The 23,161-nt window shown below is 45.1% G+C and overlaps 1 protein-coding gene across 3 annotated transcripts in view; it reads left to right on the forward strand.

The window, feature by feature from the left end:
* The window catches only part of mllt10 (MLLT10 histone lysine methyltransferase DOT1L cofactor), a 75,161-nt gene extending 69,471 nt beyond the window's left edge, over positions 1-5,690 (forward strand). For 2 of the 3 annotated variants that reach the window (XM_065007051.1, XM_065007052.1), the window contains 6 exons: positions 955-1,145; positions 1,482-1,631; positions 1,727-1,764; positions 1,917-2,188; positions 3,443-3,524; positions 3,898-5,690. In XM_065007051.1, coding sequence (XP_064863123.1) covers positions 955-1,145; positions 1,482-1,631; positions 1,727-1,764; positions 1,917-2,188; positions 3,443-3,524; positions 3,898-4,188 — 1,024 coding nt within the window. In that variant the 3' untranslated portion in view covers positions 4,189-5,690. Of the gene's footprint in view, positions 1-954; positions 1,146-1,481; positions 1,632-1,726; positions 1,792-1,916; positions 2,189-3,442; positions 3,525-3,897 lie in introns of all 3 variants that reach the window. The other variant, XM_065007050.1, reaches the window with a different exon arrangement.
* The last annotated feature ends 17,471 nt before the right edge of the window (positions 5,691-23,161 follow it).

Genomic DNA, 23,161 nt, shown 5'->3' on the forward strand with positions numbered 1-23,161 from the left:
GTTGTTGCTCCTGGATGTTTCCACTTCACAATAATAGCACTTACAGTTGACCAGGGCAGCTCTAGCAGAAATGTGATAAACTGACGTTTTGGAAAGGTGGCATCCTATGACAGACTCACGTTGAAAGTCACTGAGCGCTTCAGTAAGGCCATTATACTGCCAATATTGTCTATGAAGATTGCATGGCTGTATGCTTGATTTTATACACCTGTTTGCAAACGGGTGAGGCTGAATCCACAAATTTTAAAGGGGTGTACATATATATAGTGTATGTTGGCTTTATTCAGTGCCAAAATATTTTTCTTAACCAATAGGAGGACTGTATGATGTGGTTCTTTAGCGTCTTATGTGGAGAGTGGCTTCACTCCTGCTTTGTATTCACTTGTGTGTTCTTGTCTTGACGTCACTTTTCCGGCATGGCTTCTTCAGTCAGATTCATATTAATTATAAAAATGCAAATGAAAAGTGAAATGTCATGATGGTACTTTTATTTGAAAGGATGAAACAAATCAGAAAATGTATTTCTTTTAAGAAGAAAAAGGTTTCCTTCAGTTTGCTCAAAAAGGGAGAAAATATTTGCTAATTGAACTTTTCCAGTAAGTTGTGTGTGTGTGTGCGTGCGTGTGTGTGTGTGTGTGCGCCAACGAGAAGTCTGATGGAATGGTAAAAAGGCTCTCCCTCTGTTTGTTTATTATTCCAGAACCGTGAAGTTCTCTCCTGACTCTTTTTCCTCCCTATCTTCTGTCTCTCTTTCACTCATCAGTGTCTCAACTCACACAGAGTGATTTACTGCACCATGGGTGCCCACCACACACACCTCTCTCTCTCTCTCTCGTTTTCATTAGCTCACTTAAGGACAAATTGATTTGACATTCTCCATGTTTGTTTGATGCTATGTTTGGTTGTTAATATCCTTTTTTTTTCTCTCACCCATCCATCCCTCTCTCCCTCCAGTTCTCCTCTAGGTGGGCTACAGATCCGGTATGACCCAGGAGGGTCATTGGGGTCAGGTTTGGGGGGGCTAGGGTCAGGTCAGGGAGGGGGAGACACAGTACCCCCGGTGGCCACCTCTATAGAACAGCTGCTGGAGAGACAGTGGAGTGATGGACAACAGTTCCTACTGCAGCAGGGAGCACAGGGAGATGGTGAGCACACACACCTACATTACTTTTTTCATCAAATCTAATCTACTCACCTATCATTGCATTGTTTGGATAATTCCATTTTATTGGTTTAATTTAGTTTCCTCTCTCTCTCGCTTCTCTCCTCTCTCTCTGCCTGTCTTTGACTCTCGCTTCTCTCCTCTCTCTCGCTTCTCTCCTCTCTCTCGCTTCTCTCTTCTCTCTCGCTTCTCTCTTCTCTGTCTGTCTGTCTCTCCATCTCTCTCAATTCTCTCTCTTCTCTCTCTCTCTCTGTTTCTCTCTCTGTGTTTCTCTCTCTCTCTTTCTCTCTGTCTCTTTCTCTGTCTCTTTATGTGGTAGTGTTGGGGATGCTGAAGTCCCTCCACCAGCTGCAGCAGGAGAACAGGCGTCTAGAGGACCAGATTAAAACTCTGACCATGAAGAAAGAGCGACTGCAGCTCCTGTCAGCTCAGCTGTCTGTGCCTTTCACCCCTACTACTGCTGCCCAAGGTACACACACACAGCCCTATTACTACCTCACCCGAACAAACACTCGTACAAACTTTCACTCTCATTCCCTGCCTGTGTGATGTTGTGTGTTTCAGATGTGAAGAGAGATTCCTCTCTACCCATACCTGCTCAGGTAAGGCAGTTGAAGCTCCAGCACATAGTGAGTGAACCCAGCTAGCACACTAGTTGTTATGCTGTCATTACATAGAGCTTTTGGAATGGTAAGATATTGCATAGGATATATTGGTTAACAAAGCTCTCTCTCTCTCTCTCTCTCTCTCTCAGGATAGCGTGTCATGTGGTCGTAGTAGTGGTGGATCTACCTCTTCTCTGTCCACCCCCCCCTCCGTCTCTCACAGCCCCCCCCAGCCGCATCAGCTCAACGGGGTTGCCATGGGAACCATGATGCTGGGAGGTGGAGCCGGGCCAGGGATGGGGGGGATAGTGGGGGTTTTGAACGGAGTCATACAGACCACCTCCAGCCCTCACACATACACACATACCTCTGCACCGGGCACCAGCGCCACTCTGCCCATCTCCAGCTCCATTAACAACAGGTAGGTACACTACATCTGGCTGCCTGGTAGTCTGCCTTTCTGGTGACCTGGTAGTCTGCCTTTCTGACTACCCGGTAGTCTGCATTTCTGGCTACCTGGTAGTCTGCATTTCTGGCTACCTGGTAGTCTGCCTGCCTGGCTACCTGGTAGTCTGCCTGCTTGGCTACCTGGTAGTCTGCCTGCTTGGCTACCTGGTAGTCTGCCTGCTTGGCTACCTGGTAATCTGCCTGCCTGGCTACCTGGTAGTCTTGCCTGCCTGGCTACCTGGTAGTTTTGCCTGCCTGGCTACCTGGTAGTTTTGCCTGCCTGGCTACCTGGTAGTCTTGCCTGCCTGGCTACCTGGTAGTCTTGCCTGCCTGGCTACCTGGTAGTCTTGCCTGCCTGGCTACCTGGTAGTCTTGCCTGCCTGGCTACCTGGTAGTCTTGCCTGCCTGGCTACCTGGTAGTCTTGCCTGCCTGGCTACCTGGTAGTCTTGCCTGCCTGGCTACCTGGTAGTCTTGCCTGCCTGGCTACCTGGTAGTTTTGCCTGCCTGGCTACCTGGTAGTTTTGCCTGCCTGGCTACCTGGTAGTCTTGCCTGCCTGGCTACCTGGTAGTCTTGCCTGCCTGGCTACCTGGTAGTCTTGCCTGCCTGGCTACCTGGTAGTCTTGCCTGCCTGGCTACCTGGTAGTTTTGCCTGCCTGGCTACCTGGTAGTCTTGCCTGCCTGGCTACCTGGTAGTCTTGCCTGCCTGGCTACCTGGTAGTTTTGCCTGCCTGGCTACCTGGTAGTTTTGCCTGCCTGGCTACCTGGTAGTCTTGCCTGCCTGGCTACCTGGTAGTCTTGCCTGCCTGGCTACCTGGTAGTTTTGCCTGCCTGGCTACCTGGTAGTTTTGCCTGCCTGGCTACCTGGTAGTTTTGCCTGCCTGGCTACCTGGTAGTCTTGCCTGCCTGGCTACCTGGTAGTTTTGCCTGCCTGGCTACCTGGTAGTTTTGCCTGCCTGGCTACCTGGTAGTTTTGCCTGCCTGGCTACCTGGTAGTTTTGCCTGCCTGGCTACCTGGTAGTTTTGCCTGCCTGGCTACCTTTCCTTTCATTCATTGAAATGTCTGTCTGTTTTTGGCTTTGAAATTGATTCCCTTATATTTTCTCCCTTCCTGCTTTCCTATTGGATTACTGCAGCTCAGTTACTGCTAAAAGCAGGTGAGTGTGTGTGTGCGTGTGTGAATGTGCGTGGTTTTCTAACTGTGTGTGTATGTCTTTGTGTGTTTTTAGGTTGGGTGCCTTGTCTGAACAGCAGAGGCTCTTACTGCACCAGCACCAACTACAGCAGCTACTCTCTTCACAGCCCTCTGCGGTAAACACACACACCTAGCACCACTGTACTAAACACAGCAGGCTTATTTATCAGCGTTCCAAGGTCACATGATTAATTATCTCTTTCCCGCTCCCCCTCCCTCTCTCTCCCCCCTCTCTCTCTCCCCCTCTCTCTCTCCCCCTCTCTCTCTCCCCCTCTCTCTCTCTCCCCCCCTCTCTCTCCCCCCCCTCTCTCTCTCCCCCTCCCCTCTCTCTCTCCCCCTCTCTCTCTCGCCCCCTCCCTCTCTCTCTCGCCCCCTCCCTCTCGCCCCCTCCCTCTCTCTCCCCCTCCTCTCTCTCTCCCCCTCCCTCTCCCCCTCCCTCTCCCCCCCTCCCTATCTCCCCCTCCCTCTCTCTCCCCTCCCTCCCTCTAGGAACAGCAGCAGGTGTTGTTTTACCAGTTGATGCAGCAACAACAGGACCTCCATCAACTTCAATCTCTCTCCACCTCCTCCCAGCTTCCCTCCATCCCTCTCTCTTCCACTCAGCTGCCCATCACCTCCCTCCTTTCCTCCTCCCACGTCCACGGCCAGGGCACCATCACCGCCAACCCCTTCCTGGCACTGCACACACACTCACACCCTGATACACACACACACGCCACTGCACAGAAACCCCGGCTGGCTGAAAAGGCTGTGGGCCTCACTGGACAGGAGAAGACCTGACCCACAAAACAGCTCTCTCACTTTTTCTGTAGCGCATTCTCTTTTTCTCTCTCTCCTCTATCCATCTCTCTCTCTATCAATCTCTCTATCTCTCAGGGGTCTCCACCATCATGAACTCTGATCAGTGCTGTGCTTTCAGCACACAAGTTAGCCCACATAGAACTACAATTACTACAAACTACAAAAATATCAGGACACTAACACAGCTGACTGATGACTCATAGCTCTGCTGGAGAGATGAGGTCTGGGAACTATGACATTGTAGTTTTAGGAGAGGCAGGAGTCCTGCACTGGACATGTAACTGCTGTTACCTCTGTCTGTCTGAGCATAAGACCTAACCAGCATAAGACCTAACCAGAGACCACTCTCTAATGTAAGACTGACTGACCGCTCAGCTATGGACGCCTTGCTATGACTGTCTTTTTCTGCTCTACCTACTTCACACACCAGCCTATCAGGGCCCGCAACCTTCAGCATCGGCCAATAGGAATCCACAACAGTCAGGAATGGCAAGTCAGGGTCCATTCCCCAAGTGCCTAAGGCTGAGGGGGAGGGTTACTCATGCTACTCGACCTGTCAGTCATCCATTCTCACCATATTACTGGCTGTCAAGCTGTGTTGACCAGGCAAAAGATCATGCAACACATTCTGAAAAGCTGGAAACCAGGAAATGTATTTTGCTGGGTTCACAAAATACTGAAACCAACTTTATGAATTCTGTTTTTATTTATTCAGCATTTCTTTATGTTATAATGGGTGCAGGATGCTATATTTTAAAAGTACCCACTGTTCTTCAAGAATTTGTTTTATACTGCTGTTTAAAGTTTTTCACACATCTTGCTGTAAACATTTTTGATGGGAAAAAAAGTTGTGTATTGATAAAGATTGAACTACTGGCGAATGGAGGTGGTTTGTGGTGGTGATGGTGTACATAGCTGTTATTGTCAGAAGAGGTGTGGGTTCAATGCCACAGTTTTGACTTTGTGTAAATAAATATATATTTTTCATTGCCTGTGGGGTGTAAATAAGTGGTTGTGATTGGCAGTGTTGGTATAAAGGATAGCCAATGAAGCCTCATTTTGTGTGTGTAAATCTTAGGACCAGACTACAGGCGATGGTGACTGGACACAAAGTATTAATTTATTTTTATATGTGCAGGGACATTGTTTTGTTGTTGTTTTTATTTGTTTTGCGCCGTCATTTTATACTCCACCTCTGGGCACCATGTTTCCATCTGGGTTCACTTTTGTTTAGATCAATTTTGTACAACTGAATAATCATAACCTCCTCAAATGTTTGTATTTCAAAAACACCAAAATAATTCAATGTTCTGGATAAATAAAGAGACCGACTGATGGTAAAAAGAGTCAGCGTAGCCAGTGGGACAACATTATTGGAGTGAGAAGATGGTTAAAGCTTGATTAACAGCTCTGTTTAAGTGCTTTTTGTCAACAGCATTTTTACACTTTGGTTGAATAAAGAACAGATCTACCTCCTCTAAGCCTGCTGTCTAATAGCATGTTTCTCCTCTTTACCTCCATCTCTGGACGGATGAAAAGATGACACTGACTTGACTCTCACTATATCGTTAGCCGTCTTCTCTCGCTCTAGTGTTTAACAGTTTCTGCATGCTCATTTTATAGTGGTCCAGGGTCCCTTGCCCCAGCACACACACACACACACACAGTGCTCCTCTGTCCCTGATGACTTCCTGCTGCCTAGCAGCGTGTGGGTGTGTGTACAATTCCCCTACATCTGCTTCTGCTCGTGGAAATTAAAAGCTCACTTTCCCCTCATCTCAGCCCCCCAGCAACTCTTAAACCCCCCTCTTCCGCCCACTCTCTATCAGCCCTGTCACTCAAGTCCAGGCTGTTTAAACATGCCCCCTCCCTACCTCCTTGTCTACCACTTTCATTCTCTCCTCCCCTGTCTTCTCGACATCACCCCTTTCTCCTCTCCTCCCCCTCGTTCAATCCATTCACAGCATTCCCGTTCAGGAGTGGGAGCAGAGCTGCCGTCCATCATTGATAACCTCCCAGCAGCAACTGCTTCCCGGGGGGGGGGGGGGGTGTGTAACAGCTGAGGGAGGACAACCATGCTGGCCAACGAGATGCCTGATCAAAAGTCTAACACTAAGATCCAGAACATCAGGGTTGAAGGTTCACACACAATTGAGCTTTTTAGTCCAGGAGGAGGCTCATCTGGGCCCGGGGAACTCCCCAAATGTCCAGATGAAGAGCTTAAAATAAGTCCTAAGTAATAACAATTAAACATGCATTTAGTAATTCGTTTAAACTACAGTTATTCAAATGAAACATTAATTTAGCCATTCAAATTAATCATATAATTACCAGTTAGAATAACTTGAGTGCGGCGGAAAACCATTAGCAGCTGTAGTTTGGATTAAATCATTATGGGATGGGAGTCGAGAGGGGGATGATCCACTGAAAACTGCCTGGCCAAGATTCCTGTTCAGAATAGAACCAGATCACTCTGACAGAGGTGTTTAGGGCCAGGAACAGCGAGACGGAGGAGGGGATAGCGGGGAAAAAGGAGAGCTGAAGAGAGGAAAGCACTGAAGCAGCTGACGGGATTCCCATGGAATGTTGCCGGCATCAGACGTGTGTGTGTGTATAGGCTACCCCCCACAGGTTCCTCTCCTGTAGGATAATGGCCCTGAGGAGAAGCAGCAGGATTCTCCCTCATCCCTCTTCACAGACAGTCTGTATTCTTCTGCTGCCTGACAATCCTCTGCCTATCCCCCCATCCTACCCCTCTCCATACTCCTCTCTTCCTATACAGTTGAAGTCAGAAGTTTACATACACTCAGGTTGGAGTCATTAAAACTTGTTTTTCTTATTTTATTTTAATTTTACCCCCTTTTTCGTGGTATCCAATTGTTAGTAATTACTATCTTGTCTCATCGCAACAACTCCCGTATGGGCTTGGGAGAGACGAAGATCGAAAGCCGTGCGTCCTCTGAAACAGAACCCAACCAAGCCGCACTGTTTCTTAACACAGCGCGCATCCAACCCGGAAGCCAGCCGCACCAATGTGTCAGAGGAAACACCGTGCGACCTTGGTTAGCATGCACTGCGCCCGGCCCGCCACAGGAGTCGCTGGTGCGCAATGACACAAGGATATCCCTACCGGCCAAACTCTCCCTAACCCGGACGACGCTAGGCCAATTGCGCTGCGATGTAGTGTCCTCGACCACTGCAACACCCGGGAGGCCCATAAAAGGCCCACTCATTTTTCAACCACTCCACAAATTTCTTGTTAACAAATTAGAGTCTTGGCAAGTCGGTTAGGACATCTACTTTGTGCATGAAACAAGTAATTTTTCCAACAATTGTTTACAGACAGATTATTTCACTTAGAATTTCACTTAATCCAGTAGGTCAGAAGTTTACATACACTAAGTTGACTGTGCCTTTAAACAGCTTGGAAAATTCCAGAAAATGATGTCATGGCTTTAGAAGCCTCTGATAGGCTAATTGACATCATTTGAGTCAATTGGAGGTGTACATGTGGATGTATTTCAAGGCCTCCCTTCAAACTCAGTGCCTCTTTGCTTGAAATCATGGGAAAAACAAAAGAAAAAAAAATTGCAGACCACAAGTCTGATTCATCCTTGGGAGCAGTTTCCAAACGTCTGAAGGTACCACGTTCATCTGTACAAACAATAGTACGCAAGTATAAACACCATGGGACCAAGCAGCAGTCCCGCTCCGGAAGGAGACGCTCCAAAACCGGCATAAAAAAAGCCAGACTACAGTTTGCAACTGCATATGGGGACAAAGATCGTACTTTTTGGAGAAATGTCCTCTGGTCTGATGAAACAAAAATAGAACTGTTTGGCCATAATGACCATCGTTATGTTTGGAGGAAAAAGGGGGAGGCTTGCAAGCCGAAGAACACCATCCCAACCATGAAGAACGTGGGTGGCAGCATCATGTTGTGGGGGTGCTTTGCTGCAGGAGGGACTGGTACACTTCACAAAATAGATGGCATCATGACGGAGGAAAATTATGTGGATATATTGAAGCAAGACATCAGCTTGGTTGCAAATAGGTCTTCCAAATGGACAATGACCTCTAGCATACTTCCAAAGTTGTGGCAAAATGGCTTAAGGACAAATTCAAGGTATTCGAGTGGCCATCACAAAGCCCTGACCTCATCCTATAGAAAATTTGTGGCCAGAACTGAAAAAGTGTGTGCGAGCAAGGAGGCCTACAAACCTGACTCAGTTACACCAGCTCTATCAAGAGGAATGGGCCAAAATTCACCCAACCTTTATTGTGGGTAGCTTGTGGAAGGCTACCCAAAACATTTGCCCCAAGTTAAACAATTTAAATGCAATGCTACCAAATACTAATTGAGTATGTAAACTTCTAAAAGCTGAAATAAATAATTTTCTCTATTATTCTGACACTTCACATTCTTAAAATAAAGTGGTGATCCTAACTGACCTAAAACAGGGAATGTTTACTAGGATTAAATGTCAGGCATTGTGAAAAACTGAGTTTAAATGTATTTGGCTGAGGTGTACGTCAACGTCCGACTTCAACTGTAACTAAATACTTGTAATTTTAGAATTTGTTGAAATATTTAGGAAATTATCACTCAAAACCTCATGATGGATGTGCCTTCAATTATTTAACTTTCTTATTGGACAAATACATTTGACATTTTACAAACACTAAATCTAATGATGTAAACTCAATTATAATAGGCCTATTTTAAATATCTTAGTGAAAACAAATATTTCAACTTCGATATTTTTACTGGCAAACGTCTTAAACACATCTACGGTAAATTATGCATTCAGGCTGGATTAGTTGGATTTCTAAATATGATTTTTTTTCAGAGGGCAACTTCTAAATTTAACGTAAAATAAACACGTAAATTTCAGAAAAAAATGTCTGGTTAATTGTAAGGCTCTGTGGGCTACTTTAAATCACAGTTTAGTAGTGTGTTGTGCGGTTTTCTATTTGTCAGCGGGGTGGAGTTGATCTTTCAACCGAGCGAGGTGCAGCAGACCGAACCGTTGACTTCGGCTCCAACATTAAAAGCGAGAAACTGAAGACCGATCACTGTTAGTCAGTCCGTGTCTAAATTGCCTCACAGTTTAAAACAGAGTTGCACTTTAAACAAGGAACATATATAGTAAAAACACTAGGTTTGTTTTATTTCTGCTATTCCCCATCGCAATGGGGAAATACAGGCAACGCAGTAAACACAAACGTGAGCAGCAGGACTGTAGAAGCAGGTTAGGTACGTCTCTAGACAGAGTTAGCCAACTCTACACGCATCTATTTATAGTCCTTTTCATTTTCATGACCTGTCCCTACTTTGACTCTGAGCACTCTGACGAGATTATATTAGGGTACTTATTTTGTAATGCTTTCACGTTTAGTTTAAGGCCTACTGCAGTCCAGAGCCCTTTATTGTAGAAGGCTCTACTGTAGTCTATCAACTGATGAAGATTTCAAATCATATTCAAAGGGAGGGTTCAGCTGAATTACAAATGTAGATATTTCTTTCCTTACCTTGAAGTCAGTCTATGGACAACGGAGACTGAAATCCATGCTTTGGTTTTGTAGGCCCTACCATAGTACTTCCTAACCAAAAACCAATGCAAGTCAATGTTAGCAATAGCATGCTTTGAAATTCTCCCCTGCAAGGATCAACATGAATTGATTAATCAATTGATTACTGTGATTGGTGGATAAATAGAACGTATCACATTATGAAGTCAGTGTAGGCTGCATGGGTGAATGGGTCTGTTTACTGGGTCTGGTCGGGCTGTGTATTTCTCGGTTCAGGGTCAGGATGAAAGATGGACGTTCATGACCCAGACACCCTAAGATGGCAGATATTAATGTAATCCTGCATGGTTATGATGAATGTGACAGGATATAGATCTGAGATCATCAGGTAAAAATAGACACGTCATTGGCTCATTACTGGACTCATAATAATGAATAATATAACCTAGTCCAGGAAGGGCCTGAGTCGTTCCTATAAGGCTATGTTAAATAATTCCAGCTGTAACGGATGTCAAGGGGATAGGATTTAAATTGGCTGTAATCTCCAGACACGAGGAGGGCCATCCATTTTAGTCAGGCACCCGCAGGCTGCACCAAGCACACAGAGACCCATTCACCTGCAGAAGCTCATTTATAATGGAGATGCAGGGAGGCCCTGTGTGTGTGTTTTGGGTTTCACTATCCTTATGGGGACCTGAATTCCTCACAAGGATAGTAAAACAAGGAAAACACATTTAGCCGCTCCCCACAATGACAAAGGGTCATTTTAGGGTTAGGGGTAATGGTTAGGAAAAACAGTATTTGAAATGGGAATCAATTGTTTGGTCCCCACAAGGATAGTAAAACAAATGTGTGTGTGTGTGTGTGTGTGTGTGTGTGAGAGAGAGGGAGTACAGATGTGTGAATAGATTTTGTGCATAAATGCAATTTTCCATGTTTATTTTGCAGCCTACAATCTAGGCCTTGTTACACCACCTCTCTTCTCTCTGATCCCTCCCCCATCCCCTCCACCTATCACCAGGCTCTGTTCCACCTCAAGGGTGGGGAAAGGCAGCACTACATGAGGTCCAGTGACCCCCAACACATACACACAAATGCACAGAAAGAGAGAGATAGATACTGAGAGCACAGCGCTGAGAGAGGAATGTAGTCAAAAAAGGGGGAGGATCAGTAAAGAAAGGACATGAGGGAGAGAGAGAGAGGAGGGATAACGAGACAGAGGAGGGAAAACGAGAGAGAGGAGGGAGAGAGAGAGGAGGGATAACGAGACAGAGGAGGGAAAACGAGAGAGAGGAGGGAGAACGAGAGAGAGGAGGGAGAACGAGAGGGGAGGGAGAACGAGAGAGAGGAGGGCGAGAGAGAGGAGGGAGAATGAGAGAGGAGGGAGAATGAGACAGGAGGGAGAGAGTGAGAGGAGGGAGAACGAGAGAGAGGAGGGAGAACGAGAGAGAGGAGGGAGAACGAGAGAGGAGGGAGAGAGAGAGGAGGGAGAACGAGAGAGAGGAGGGAGAACGAGAGAGAGAAGGGAGAACGAGAGAGAGGAGGGAGAACGAGAGAGGAGGGAGAACGAGAGAGAGGAAGGAGAACGAGAGAGAGGAGGGAGAACAAGAGAGAGAGGAGGGAGAATGAGAGAGAGGAGGGAGAGAGAGAGAGAGAGGAGGGAGAACGAGAGAGGAGGGAGAACGAGACAGGAGGGAGAACGAGAGAGGGGGGAGAGAGAGAGCAGGTGTGTGTGTCTTTAAAGACATTAGTTATTCTAATGAACTCTTTCTAACTTCCATATTCAGGAATTCAGGCTGCCCTTTCTGTATTCCAATATATGGCTGTCCTTGATGAGTCAGCCCTTCCAAACAGTGTGGTTGTGTCACGTTGGTCCTTGACATCTGTTAGCATACAGAAGACAAGCGCTACGTTAGAGAAACACTCACATCCTAATCATGTTCTCCCTCCAAGGACACACACAGATGATGGAGATAGAGGGAGAGTTAGGGATGGATAAACAGAGAAAATGAGAAAGAGAGAGAGTGTGAGAGAGAGAGAGAGAGAGAGAGAGAGAGAGAAAGAAAGGAAAGAGAGAATCAATGCCATAAGGAAGAAAGAACACACCAGGCCATGCAGGCTTCTAGAGGTTAGTGTTGATATTCGTTCTTCTTTGACTCTCTGAAAGGCAGCAGTGTGTTTAGGTCAGGTTAGCTGGATTAAGATGACCTTCAGCCCAACTGACATTCTGTATCACATCCGACCGTGATTGGGAGTCCAATAGGGCGGTGCCCAGCGTCGTCCGGGTTTGGCCGTCATTGTAAATAAGAATTTGTTTTTAACTGACTTGCCTAGTTAAATAAAGGTTAAATAAAATACAAACAAATTATACTGTTGCCTCCCTGTGTCACTTCACTACTACAGCCTCCCCCAAGCCTCTCAACAGACATTAATGTTAAAATCGTATCATTAAGTTTGTGTCTAATCTCTAAATATTCCCAATTCAACAAGGGGGTTAATGGAGGATGAGGGGGAGAAAAGTAATCTAAGGGCACCAGGTGGACCTTTTGTCAACATAATCTACAAGCCCTTGAGACCACACAAGCATGCAAGGACATACACACATACACTTCAACTGGACTAAGACCAGTGGATCTCTCAGACAACCATGGACACTAATCAGTAGAAAACCCAGGAGTTAAAGAATTGAATCAAACCACAGATCCTGAAGACTCACCCTCCAATTAGGAAGATTCAATGAAATCTGGAAAGTGCATTACTCAAATTAGAAGTTTGATATTGTAACGCGTGTGTGTGTGTGCGTGTGTGTGTGCGAGTGTGCGCACGTGCGTGTGGAGAGAGATGTATACCATGTACTATTTTTATTATGTGGGAGAGTGCAGGGCAAACCTGAGAAGGAGAGGAGAGCAGAGTGAGAGATGGGGCGAGAGGGAAAGAGAGAGAGAGTAGTGGCCTTTCAATGGCCAGACAAAGGGAGATGGGAGTAGGGGGTACCAGAGGGGGGTGGAGGGGAGGGGGCGTGCTACTATGGGGATGTGATTGCATAACTTATTCAACAAAACGGCACTTCAAGGAGAACAGTCTACTAATGAGAGTTCATCAGATAGAGAGAGAGAGGAGCGAGAGAGAATTGTGAGTTACAGTTGAATCTTTCAGATGATTCTGAATTCTGTATGTTATTCATTCTTTTAAAGACGCCACTTCTGCACCCCCACACCCCCCAGCCAGGTCAACCGTGATACCAGTCCGTATTCGACGTCCATCGATGTCTGAGGACATTGGGAGATTATGTGGAAACCGGCCACCAGGGGCAACAGTGAGTGTTGTGGACAGGGATGGTGCATAGGTGTAAGCATCTGCTTCTGGTTCCAAAGGTTGCAAAAAATGTACCATTCAAAGGTTGCTAATTCAAACAACAAGCAGTGATAGCAAGTTGTTTCAGCAAAAAAAAAAATTCAACCTATCCCAAACCTTAACCCTTACCTTAACCATTCAGAGGTATTGCCTAACCTTAAGATTCCTTAGTTAATGCCTAAACTTAACCTTAACCTTCAAAATGAAGAGTTAAAGCCTAAAGTTAACCTTATACACTTCAATATCTGACGTTTGCAACAACTTTGAAATTTGATGTTTGAGAAACATGGATGAACGTCTAATTCTGACGTGAGACTGTGAGAGCTAGTTGCACCCGCAGTCAGTTGGTCAGTCCGTCAAGGATAGAGCTGTTTCTTATTGTTAACATTATTTGCGCACACACACAAACACACACCCACAAACACACCCAACAGCTGCTTAAGCAGGGAGTAGAGGTGTGGAATGGCAACAAGGAGAGTCTCTATCACCTCAGATATAGAGCCAGAGATCGAGGGCTTAATAGTAATGCTTCTATTCACAGTTATAAGGCTTCATAAAGGCTTCGTAGGCATTGAGCTGCTGGAGCTACAGCTGTCTTTAGCAGCCGTAGAACGTGTGTGTGAGGCAGAGAGAGAGAGGGGGGGGGGGTTCCTTTGTTCTGTGAAGGACTTACCCAATCAGAGCATACAGTGTGTCAGGAGCACACAGGCATATATCAACTTCAATCTCTTTTTAATGAAAAATCCTGCCCTCTCTAATATGTGCAAATGAACCTCCTCTCCTCTCCTCCCTCTCAGAGGCCCCTTCACCCTTTTCCCCTCTCCTTTCTTTTTCCTCTTCCAGTGTCCCACCCTTTCTCTCTTTTTTCTCTCTCTCACTATTTCCCCCCTCCTAATTCTGTCTCTCTCACCCCACCCCCACCCCCACTCCATAATCCATCTTCCTCTCTCTCATTCTCCACTTTCTCTCCACTTGCTGTCTCTCATTCAGGGGTGGAGAGTAGAGAGATTGACAGAGGGTGAAGATTGGAAACCAGGACTTTTAAGAGGAAATAGGGAGGAGGAGAGAGAGAGAGCATTTGCACATTGTGCATAGCCAATGTGCAAATGTATATAACATAACATTTTAAAATGTTTCTCTTCTTTTAAAACTTTTGTGATTGTAATTTTTACTTTTCATTTCTGATTGTTTATTTCACTTTTGTTTTGTCACTTGCTTTGGTAATGTTTTATTTCACTTGCTTTGGCAATGTAATCATATGTTTCCCATGCCAATAAAGCCCCTTTGAATTGAAATGAGAGTGAGAGAGGGAGAGAGAGAGAAAGAAATAACCCTTTTTTGAAAGGGAAAGGGGCTACCTAGTCAGTTTCACAACTGAATGCATTCAACCGAAATGTGTCTTCCGCATTTAACCCAACCCCTCTGAATCAGAGAGGTGCGGGGGCTGCCTTAATCAATATACACATCATCAGCGCCCGGGAAGCAGTTGTTGTGGTGGGTGGTTAACTGCCTTGCTCAAGGGCAGAAAGGCAGATTTTGGTTCCAGGTAGAACCCTTTTTGGTTCCATGTAGAACCTTCTGTAAAAAGGTCTCTGCATGGAACCCAAAAGGTTTCTACCTGGAACCAAAAGGTTTTTTCCTCGAATCAAAAATGTCTCTTAAAATGGTTCTCCTATTGGGACAGCTGAAGAACCCTTTTAGGTTCTAGATAACACCTTTTTTCTGAGTGTAGAAGTTACCCTTCACAGATCTAAAATCAGCTTACTCTCCCCCAAACCATAATGTACCCAATAGAGTGGGACAACTCAATACTGACCTTAGCTCAGTGTCTGGGGACTTCATACAACTCCTCTGTACTTCCAGAGGCCTTCCTCGCTCCCTTCTCTCACTCCTTGCACTTTCCTTTCTCTTTCTCTCTCTTCTTCCATCCTATACCTAACTATACTCCCAGTTATTCAGTGAGTCTGATATTCTGCTTGTCATTCTGGCCATGCTGCTGATTGTAATTTATAAATGACAGTTAATGAGGGATTTTTGAAAACATGGCAGTATTCCGTGCTCCGTAGCGTTCCCAGCTCTAATGGATTTCCTGGTATGGAATCTATTCTCCCTCATTGTGCTCGACAGGGGGTTCAACTGGCTACCCCCCTCCCCTCCTCTATCTATTCCTTCCCTACCTCTCTCCCTTTCCCTCTCTCTCCCTATTCTCTCCATCCATCCCCCTCTCTCTATTTCTCTCTCTTTCCCTCCCTCTCTCCGTCTCCCCCTCCCTCTTCACTAATTTCACCGGCTTAAGCGGTGAAGTGTATGAGGTCAGATCTCTGACAAAAAAAAAAACTATTCTGATAAACTGTTTCGTTATGTGTCAAAGTACTCATTTCTTTTCTTTCGGAAATGTTTATGAGTTTGACAATGAAGCATCACCAGTACATGTTCCAGTGATGTTGGCGTACATTCTCCAGGTGGTAGAATAATCAATATAACGTTTAACTTTTTGAAGTTTTTACTAAGCGTTTTGTCTAGTGCAAAGTCTGCACCAGCTGCGTTCCTAAAAAAGAAAATAATCAAAACAATGAAGATAAAAAATAAGATTAGACCTTAAAGTTGTGTGTGTGTAACCAGGAGAACACACACATGCAAATCAAACCCATCAACAGCTTGTGATGAAGTGAGACATTGCGTAAACAGAGTGTGCCGTTACCATGGTACCCAATGTCACCTCAGAGAGAGAGAGACAAAGAGAAAAATAATGATATGTTTAACAGTGATAACAGAAACCAGCTATGTATATCACTGTAACAAGTAAGATAGAACTTTATGAAAGTCTCCAGACTCCAGTGACTCTCTTTATGCATATTCACACCAGACAAGACTGATATGAGAAGTTCAACCCAAATGTTAACATAACACTGTCATACACATGACATAACATTTCCGTACACATGACATAACATTTCCGTACACATGACATAACATTTCCGTACACATGACATAGCTAAATAAAAAGTAAGTTAGTAGCCAGCATTCACCTTGCCCTCATGGGAAACAGAACACACCAAGGCCTGGTGATTGAGCGAGGAAGACCAAAGTCAAAACCGTTTTCCAAGCAACAGAAACATGTAGGGAAATGCTTGTACACATAGCACATACACATAGCTCCAACAGTGCAGTAATATCTAACAAATATTAGGACGAGCAACTTCGGAGACTGGAGTATAAATATACAGTGGGGCAAAAAAGTATTTAGTCAGCCACCAATTGTGCAAGTTCTCCCACTTAAAAAGATGAGAGAGGCCTGTAATTTTCATCATAGGTACACTTCAACTATGACAGACAAAATTAGAAAAAAAATCCAATCCTACAATCCTAAAAATTGTAGGATTTTTAATGAATTTATTTGCAAATTATGGTGGAAAATAAGTATTTGGTCACCTACAAACAAGCAAGATTTCTGGCTCTCACAGACCTGTAACTTCTTCTTTAAGAGGCTCCTCTGTCCTCCACTCGTTACCTGTATTAATGGAACCTGTTTGAACTTGTTAACAGTATAAAATACACCTGTCCACAACCTCAAACAGTCACACTCCAAACTCCACTATGGCCAAGACCAAAGAGCTGTCAAAGGACACCAGAAACAAATGTGTAGACCTGCACCAGACTGGGAAGACTGAATCTGCAATAGGTAAGCAGCTTGGTTTGAAGAAATCAACTGTGGGTGCAATTATTAGGAAATGGAAGACATACAAGACCACTGATAATATCCCTCGATCTGGGACTCCACGCAAGATCTCACCCCGTGGGGTCAAAATGATCACAAGAACGGTGAGCAAAAATCCCAGAACCACATGGGGGGACCTAGTGAATGACCTGCAGAGAGCTGGGACCAAAGTAACAAAGCCTACCATCAGTAACACACTACGCCGCCAGGGACTCAAATCCTGCAGTGCCAGATGTGTCCCCCTGCTTAAGACAGTACATGTCCAGGCCCGTCTGAAGTTTGCTAGAGAGCATTTGGATGATCCAGAAGAAGATTGGGAGAAAGTCATATGGTCAGATCAAACCAAAATATAACTTTTTGGTAAAAACTCAACTCGTCGTGTTTGGAGGACAAAGAATGCTGAGTTGCATCCAAAGAATATCATACCTACTGTGAAGCATGGGGGTGGAAACATCATGCTTTGGGGCTGTTTTTCTGAAAAGGGACCAGGACGACTGATCCGTGTAAAGGAAAGAATGAATGGGGCCATGTATCATGAGATTTTGAGTGAAAATCTCCTTCCATCAGCAAGAGCATTGAAGATGAAACGTGGCTGGGTCTTTCAGTATGACAATGATCCCAAACACACTGCCCGGGCCACGAAGGAGTGGCTTCATAAGAAGCATTTCAAGGTCCTGGAGTGGCCTAGCCAGTCTCCAGATCTCAACCCCATAGAAAATCTTTGGAGGGAGTTGAAAGTCTGTGTTGCCCAGCAACAGCCCCAAAACATCACTGCTCTAGAAGAGATCTGCATGGAGGAATGGGCCAAAATACCAGCAACAGTGTGTGAAAACCTTGTGAAGACTTACAGAAAACGTTTGACCTCTATCATTGCCAACAAAGGGTATATAACAACGTATTGAGATAAACTTTTGTTAGTGACCAAATACTTATTTTCCACCATAATTTGCAAATCATTTCATAAAAAATCCTACAATGTGATTTTCTGGATTTTTTTCCCTCATTTTGTCTGTCATAGTTGACGTGTACCTATGATGAAAATTACAGGCCTCTCTCATCTTTATAAGTGGGAGAACTTGCACAATTGGTGGCTGACTAAATACTTTTTTGCCCCACTGTATGTGATGATGGGACGTGTAGACATTATGGGCAGTATGTGGATATAATATATAGTATATCTGAAGAATATATGGATAGAATAGTATATGTACAGTAATTCACGGGTGCATTGTCATCATGCATCATACTGTTGGATGTCTAAAAACCTTGACCTTCGAGGTCAGACACATATTTCTCTGTAATGATAATAAATTAATCATGTTGTCCAATGAAAAGGTTTATCTACCTGATGTTCTCTCTGAGATCCAGGACAGGAGTGGGTTGTGTAACCTTGCTGACGCTCTGCTCTTTGGGTTGTCCAATTTCCTCAATAAAATGCAGTAGTAAACAACACTGTGCTCTCTGGGTTGGGTCGGGTCAGTCTGTGATCCTTCAGTTGAGCTTTGTTTCACTATAGAATTACAATTGATAGAATATCATGAATAGAATAGAACTGTTCATGAACAGAACTGTTCATTTCCATTCTAGTCATTCTAGAACTGTGGGTTCCCAGGGACCACGGGGTAAAAAATGTCCTCTACCTCAGAGCCCCATTAGCCGCTGTCTGTCTGGGAAAAATTGATTTTCCCTTCCCTTTCTCTAACTCTTCTCCACCTCATTTCTCTTTCTCCACTTATTTTTCTCTTCTCAGGTTCTAGGTGTAGGCTGATCAACTTCTCTAGTGAGAGAGAGAGAGGGAGAGGGTAAAGGAAATGGAGAGGGAGGGGGAGGGAGAAGGAGAGAGAAGAGAGAGCGAGAGAGAGGGAGGGTATTTGCTGACAGAGGCCTAATCATCTGAAGATCTTTCTCTCAAATCTTCTCCACCTCTCTTATTCCTGCTCTTCATCCCTCTCTCCCATTCCATCCCTCCCATCTGCCTAATCCTTCCTTTCCTTTCTCATTCTCTCATTCACTCTCTCCAATTCTCGCTGTCTTTTGGCTCTCCCTGTCTTCTTCCTTCCTCTGGCCTTCTTCCCTCCAAAACTCATCTAATCCTTTCTGTCCCTCTCTCTCTTTCTCTCCTTCCCTCTCTCCCTCTTTCTCTCTCCCTGGGATCAATGCAGCATTGATTTTCCTATCAATGGACATTAGTATGGATCAGACCTCTTTCGCACTGCCCTGCTTTACTTACACACACACACACACACTCACACACACACACACACACACGTCCTTCATTGTGGATGGAGGCCGGGGATGGACGGATGGACAGAGTGATATGGACAAAAGCAAAACAGCAAGAGAGAGAGGGGGGAGGATGGAGTGAGACATAAAAGATGGATAGATTGATGGAAGAGGGGCTGAGGCAGGGAGACACGGAGAGATCGATGAACAGACAGTGAAAGAAACAGGAGAAAATAGAATCCGACAGAAAATAGATTTTGTTTGTTTCCATCAGAAAGAAACATATTGTTGCTTTATCCTATACCCCCCATGCACACACACACACTTCATCCTCTCCTGTGGCTCTATTCACTCTGCAATCTACTAGTAGAATCTGTTGGGGTTTGTGCCTGGGACCATATTCACTCTAAAATCTACTGGTAGAATCTGGGGGATATTGTTTCTCCTCATATTGACCATATTAACATAGTTTACACAGTCATCTTACTTTAGCGTCTCAACAATGACATACAATATTTCCATTTGTAACTACTGTCATTTCTGGTTCAGCCCAGACTACTGTGTAGGGGAAGAAGCATTTAGAATGTTCCTCTTTCACATCATAAATTCAACGTATTGTTTCCAAGCCTGTCAGGACTAGTGGGTAGTCACATTACTTTTCTGAACAAAACAACAAAATTGTAAGTGAAACATAATGTCTGTTAGTGAAACATAATACCAGTTAGTGAAACATAATGCCAGCTAGTGAAACATAATGCCAGCTAGAGAAACATAATGCCAGCTAGTGAAACATAATACCAGTTAGTGAAACATAATGCCAGTTAGTGAAACATAATACCAGTTAGTGAAACATAATGCCAGTTAGTGAAACATAATGCCAGTTAGTGAAACATAATGCCAGCTAGTGAAACATAATACCAGTTAGTGAAACATAATGCCAGTTAGTGAAACATAATGCCAGTTAGTGAAACATAATGCCAGTTAGTGAAACATAATGCCAGCTAGTGAAACATAATGCCAGTTAGTGAAACATAATGCCAGTTAGTGAAACATAATGCCAGCTAGTGAAACATAATGCCAGCTAGTGAAACATAATGCCAGTTAGTGAAACATAATGCCAGTTAGTGAAACTGTCACGTCTCTCGTCAGAAAGAAGATCAGACCAAAGCACAGCGTCGTAAGTGTTCATGATTATTTATTACTCAAAACACTCAAACAAAATAACGAAGAGAAAAAACAAACAGTTCTGTAAGGCAAATCAACTATACAGAAAACAACTACCCACAAAACACAGGTGGAAAAAAGGCTGCTTAAGTATGAATCCCAATCAGAGACAACGATAGACAGCTGCCTCTGATTGAGAACCACACTCGGCCAAAAACAAAGAAATAGAAAACATAGAAATTAAGAAACTAGAATGCCCACCCTAGTCACACCCTGGCCTAAGCAAAATAGAGAATAAAAGCCTCTCTATGGCCAGGGCGTGACAGTTATGCAGGCTCCGGACCTGGGACCGTCGCTGCAAGCTCCGGACTGGGGACCGTCGCTGGAGGCTCCGGACAGGGGACCGTCGCTGCAGGCTCCGGACAGGAGACCGTCGCTGCAGGCTCAGGACAGGAGACCGTCGCTGGAGGCTCCGGACAGGAGACCGTCGCTGCAGGCTCCGGACAGGAGACCGTCGCTGGAGGCTCCGGACAGGAGACCGTCGCTGGAGGCTCCGGACCGCAGATCGACGCTGGAGGCTTCGTGCCATGGATCTTCACTGGAGGCTTCGTGCCATGGATCATCACTGGAGGCTTCGTGCCATGGATCTTCACTGGAGGCTTCGTGCCATGGATCATCACTGGAGGCTTCGTGCCATGGATCATCACTGGAGGCTTCGTGACATGGATCGTCACTGGAGGCTTCTTGCCATGGATCATCACTGGAGGCTTCTTGCCATGGATCATCACTGGAGGCTTCGAACGTGGAGCCGGAACATGTCTCACCCGACGGAGGAGACGTAATGGAAGCCTGGTGCGTGGATCTGCAACAGGGCTTACCAGGCTGGGGAGACATACTGGAGGCCTGGTACGTGGAACCGGAACAGGTCTCACCGGACTGGGGAGATGCACTGGAAGCCTGGTGCGTGGAGCAGGCACCGGATACACTGGGCTGTGGAGGCGCACTGGAGGTCTCGAGTGTAGAGCTGGCACAACCCGTCCTGGCTGGATGGTTACTTTCGTCCCGGGCAACTGCGGGGCACTAGCACAGGACGCACTGGGCTGTGCAGACGCACCGGAGACACAGTGTGCAGAGCAGGCGCAGGATATCCTGGGCCAAAGAGACGCACTGGAGGCCAGGAGCGCTGAGCCGGCACCATCCGTCCTGGCTGGATGCCCACTCTAGCTCGGCAAATGCGAGGAACTGGAATATAGCGGACCGGGCTGTGACTGCGCACTGGAGACATAGTGTGCATCACCGCATAACACGGTGCCCGACCAGTCACACGCTCCCCACGGTAAGCACGGAGAGTTGGCTCAGGTCTAAACCCTGACTCTGCCAATCTCCCCGTGTGCCCCCTCCCAAAAAAATTGGTGCTGCCTCTCGGGCTTCTGTGCTAGCCTTGACCCCTTGTGAAATTGCTCCCTCCTTGCTGCCTCCGTCTGCTCCCATGGGAGGCAATCCCTCCCAGCCAGGATTTCCTCCCGCGTCCAGGATCCTTTCCCATTCAAAATGTCCTCCCATGTCCATTCCTCCTGACCACTCTGCTTGGTCTTTTTGTGGTGGGTAGTTCTGCCACGTCTCTCGTCAGAAAGAGGATCAGACCAAAGCGCAGCGTGGTAAGTGTTCATGATTATTTATTACTCAAAACACTCAAACAAAATAACGAAGAGAAAAAACAAACAGTTCTGTAAGGCAAATCAACTATACAGAAAACAACTACCCACAAAACACAGGTGGAAAAAAGGCTGCTTAAGTATGAATCCCAATCAGAGACAACGATAGACAGCTGCCTCTGATTGAGAACCACACTCGGCCAAAAACAAAGAAATAGAAAACATAGAAATAAAGAAACTAGAATGCCCACCCTAGTCACACCCTGGCATAACCAAAATAGAGAATAAAATCCTCTCTATGGCCAGGGCGTGACAGAAACATAATGCCAGTTGGTGAAACATAATGCCAGTTGGTGAAACATAATGCCAGTTAGTGAAACATAATGCCAGTTAGTGAAACATAATACCAGTTAGTGAAACATAATACCAGTTAGTGAAACATAATGCCAGTTAGTGAAACATAATACCAGTTAGTGAAACATAATACCAGTTAGTGAAACATAATACCAGTTAGTGAAACATAATGCCAGCTAGTGAAACATAATGCCAGTTAGTGAAACATAATACCAGTTAGTGAAACATAATACCAGTTAGTGAAACATAATGCCAGTTAGTGAAACATAATACCAATTAGTGAAACATAATACCCGTCCAATACCCTGATAATAAGTGTCCTATTGTAACTTTTTTTCCTCTGCACAATTTACAAGCTATCTGGTCATCTTCATCTTTAAACGGCAAACTTGCATTTTAATTCACAAAATGTTGTAAAAGGTTAATAAATTCTACAATTAAAAATAGAAACACCATTACACACACACACACACACACAAACAACACACACACACACACACAGGCAGCAGATATTATTGAGGAAACAGAACAAAGAAACATCCTTCTTTCAGAGCACATGTATGAAAGTTGATCCCCCTGCACAAGATGCCTGAGAGGCCTGGGCGTCCTTCACCCTGCCTGATTGTAAAAGCACTTTAATTTGGGCAGCAGTGGACGCCTGCCTATGAGGGAGAACATGGAAAAAGCATGCTTTCTTTTTCTCTTTCTCTCTCTCTCTACTACCTCTGAGAGAGAGAAAGAGGGAGACTGAACCAGAGCCAGAGATAGAGAGAATGGATGGGTTTGCAGCAAAAGAAGAAGAAGAAGAAGAGGATATAAACACCTCCATATAAATTATTATTCACAATGTTTCCACAGAGAAAATATATCAATAATCTTAACATTTATAGGTATAATATGTGGGATAGATGCAGTTTTTGCCTACAAATAAATTACATTAAAACTATAATAG

The sequence above is a fragment of the Oncorhynchus nerka genome, linkage group LG22, assembly GCF_034236695.1.
Source record: "Oncorhynchus nerka isolate Pitt River linkage group LG22, Oner_Uvic_2.0, whole genome shotgun sequence".
NCBI classification, from domain to species: Eukaryota; Metazoa; Chordata; class Actinopteri; order Salmoniformes; family Salmonidae; genus Oncorhynchus; species Oncorhynchus nerka.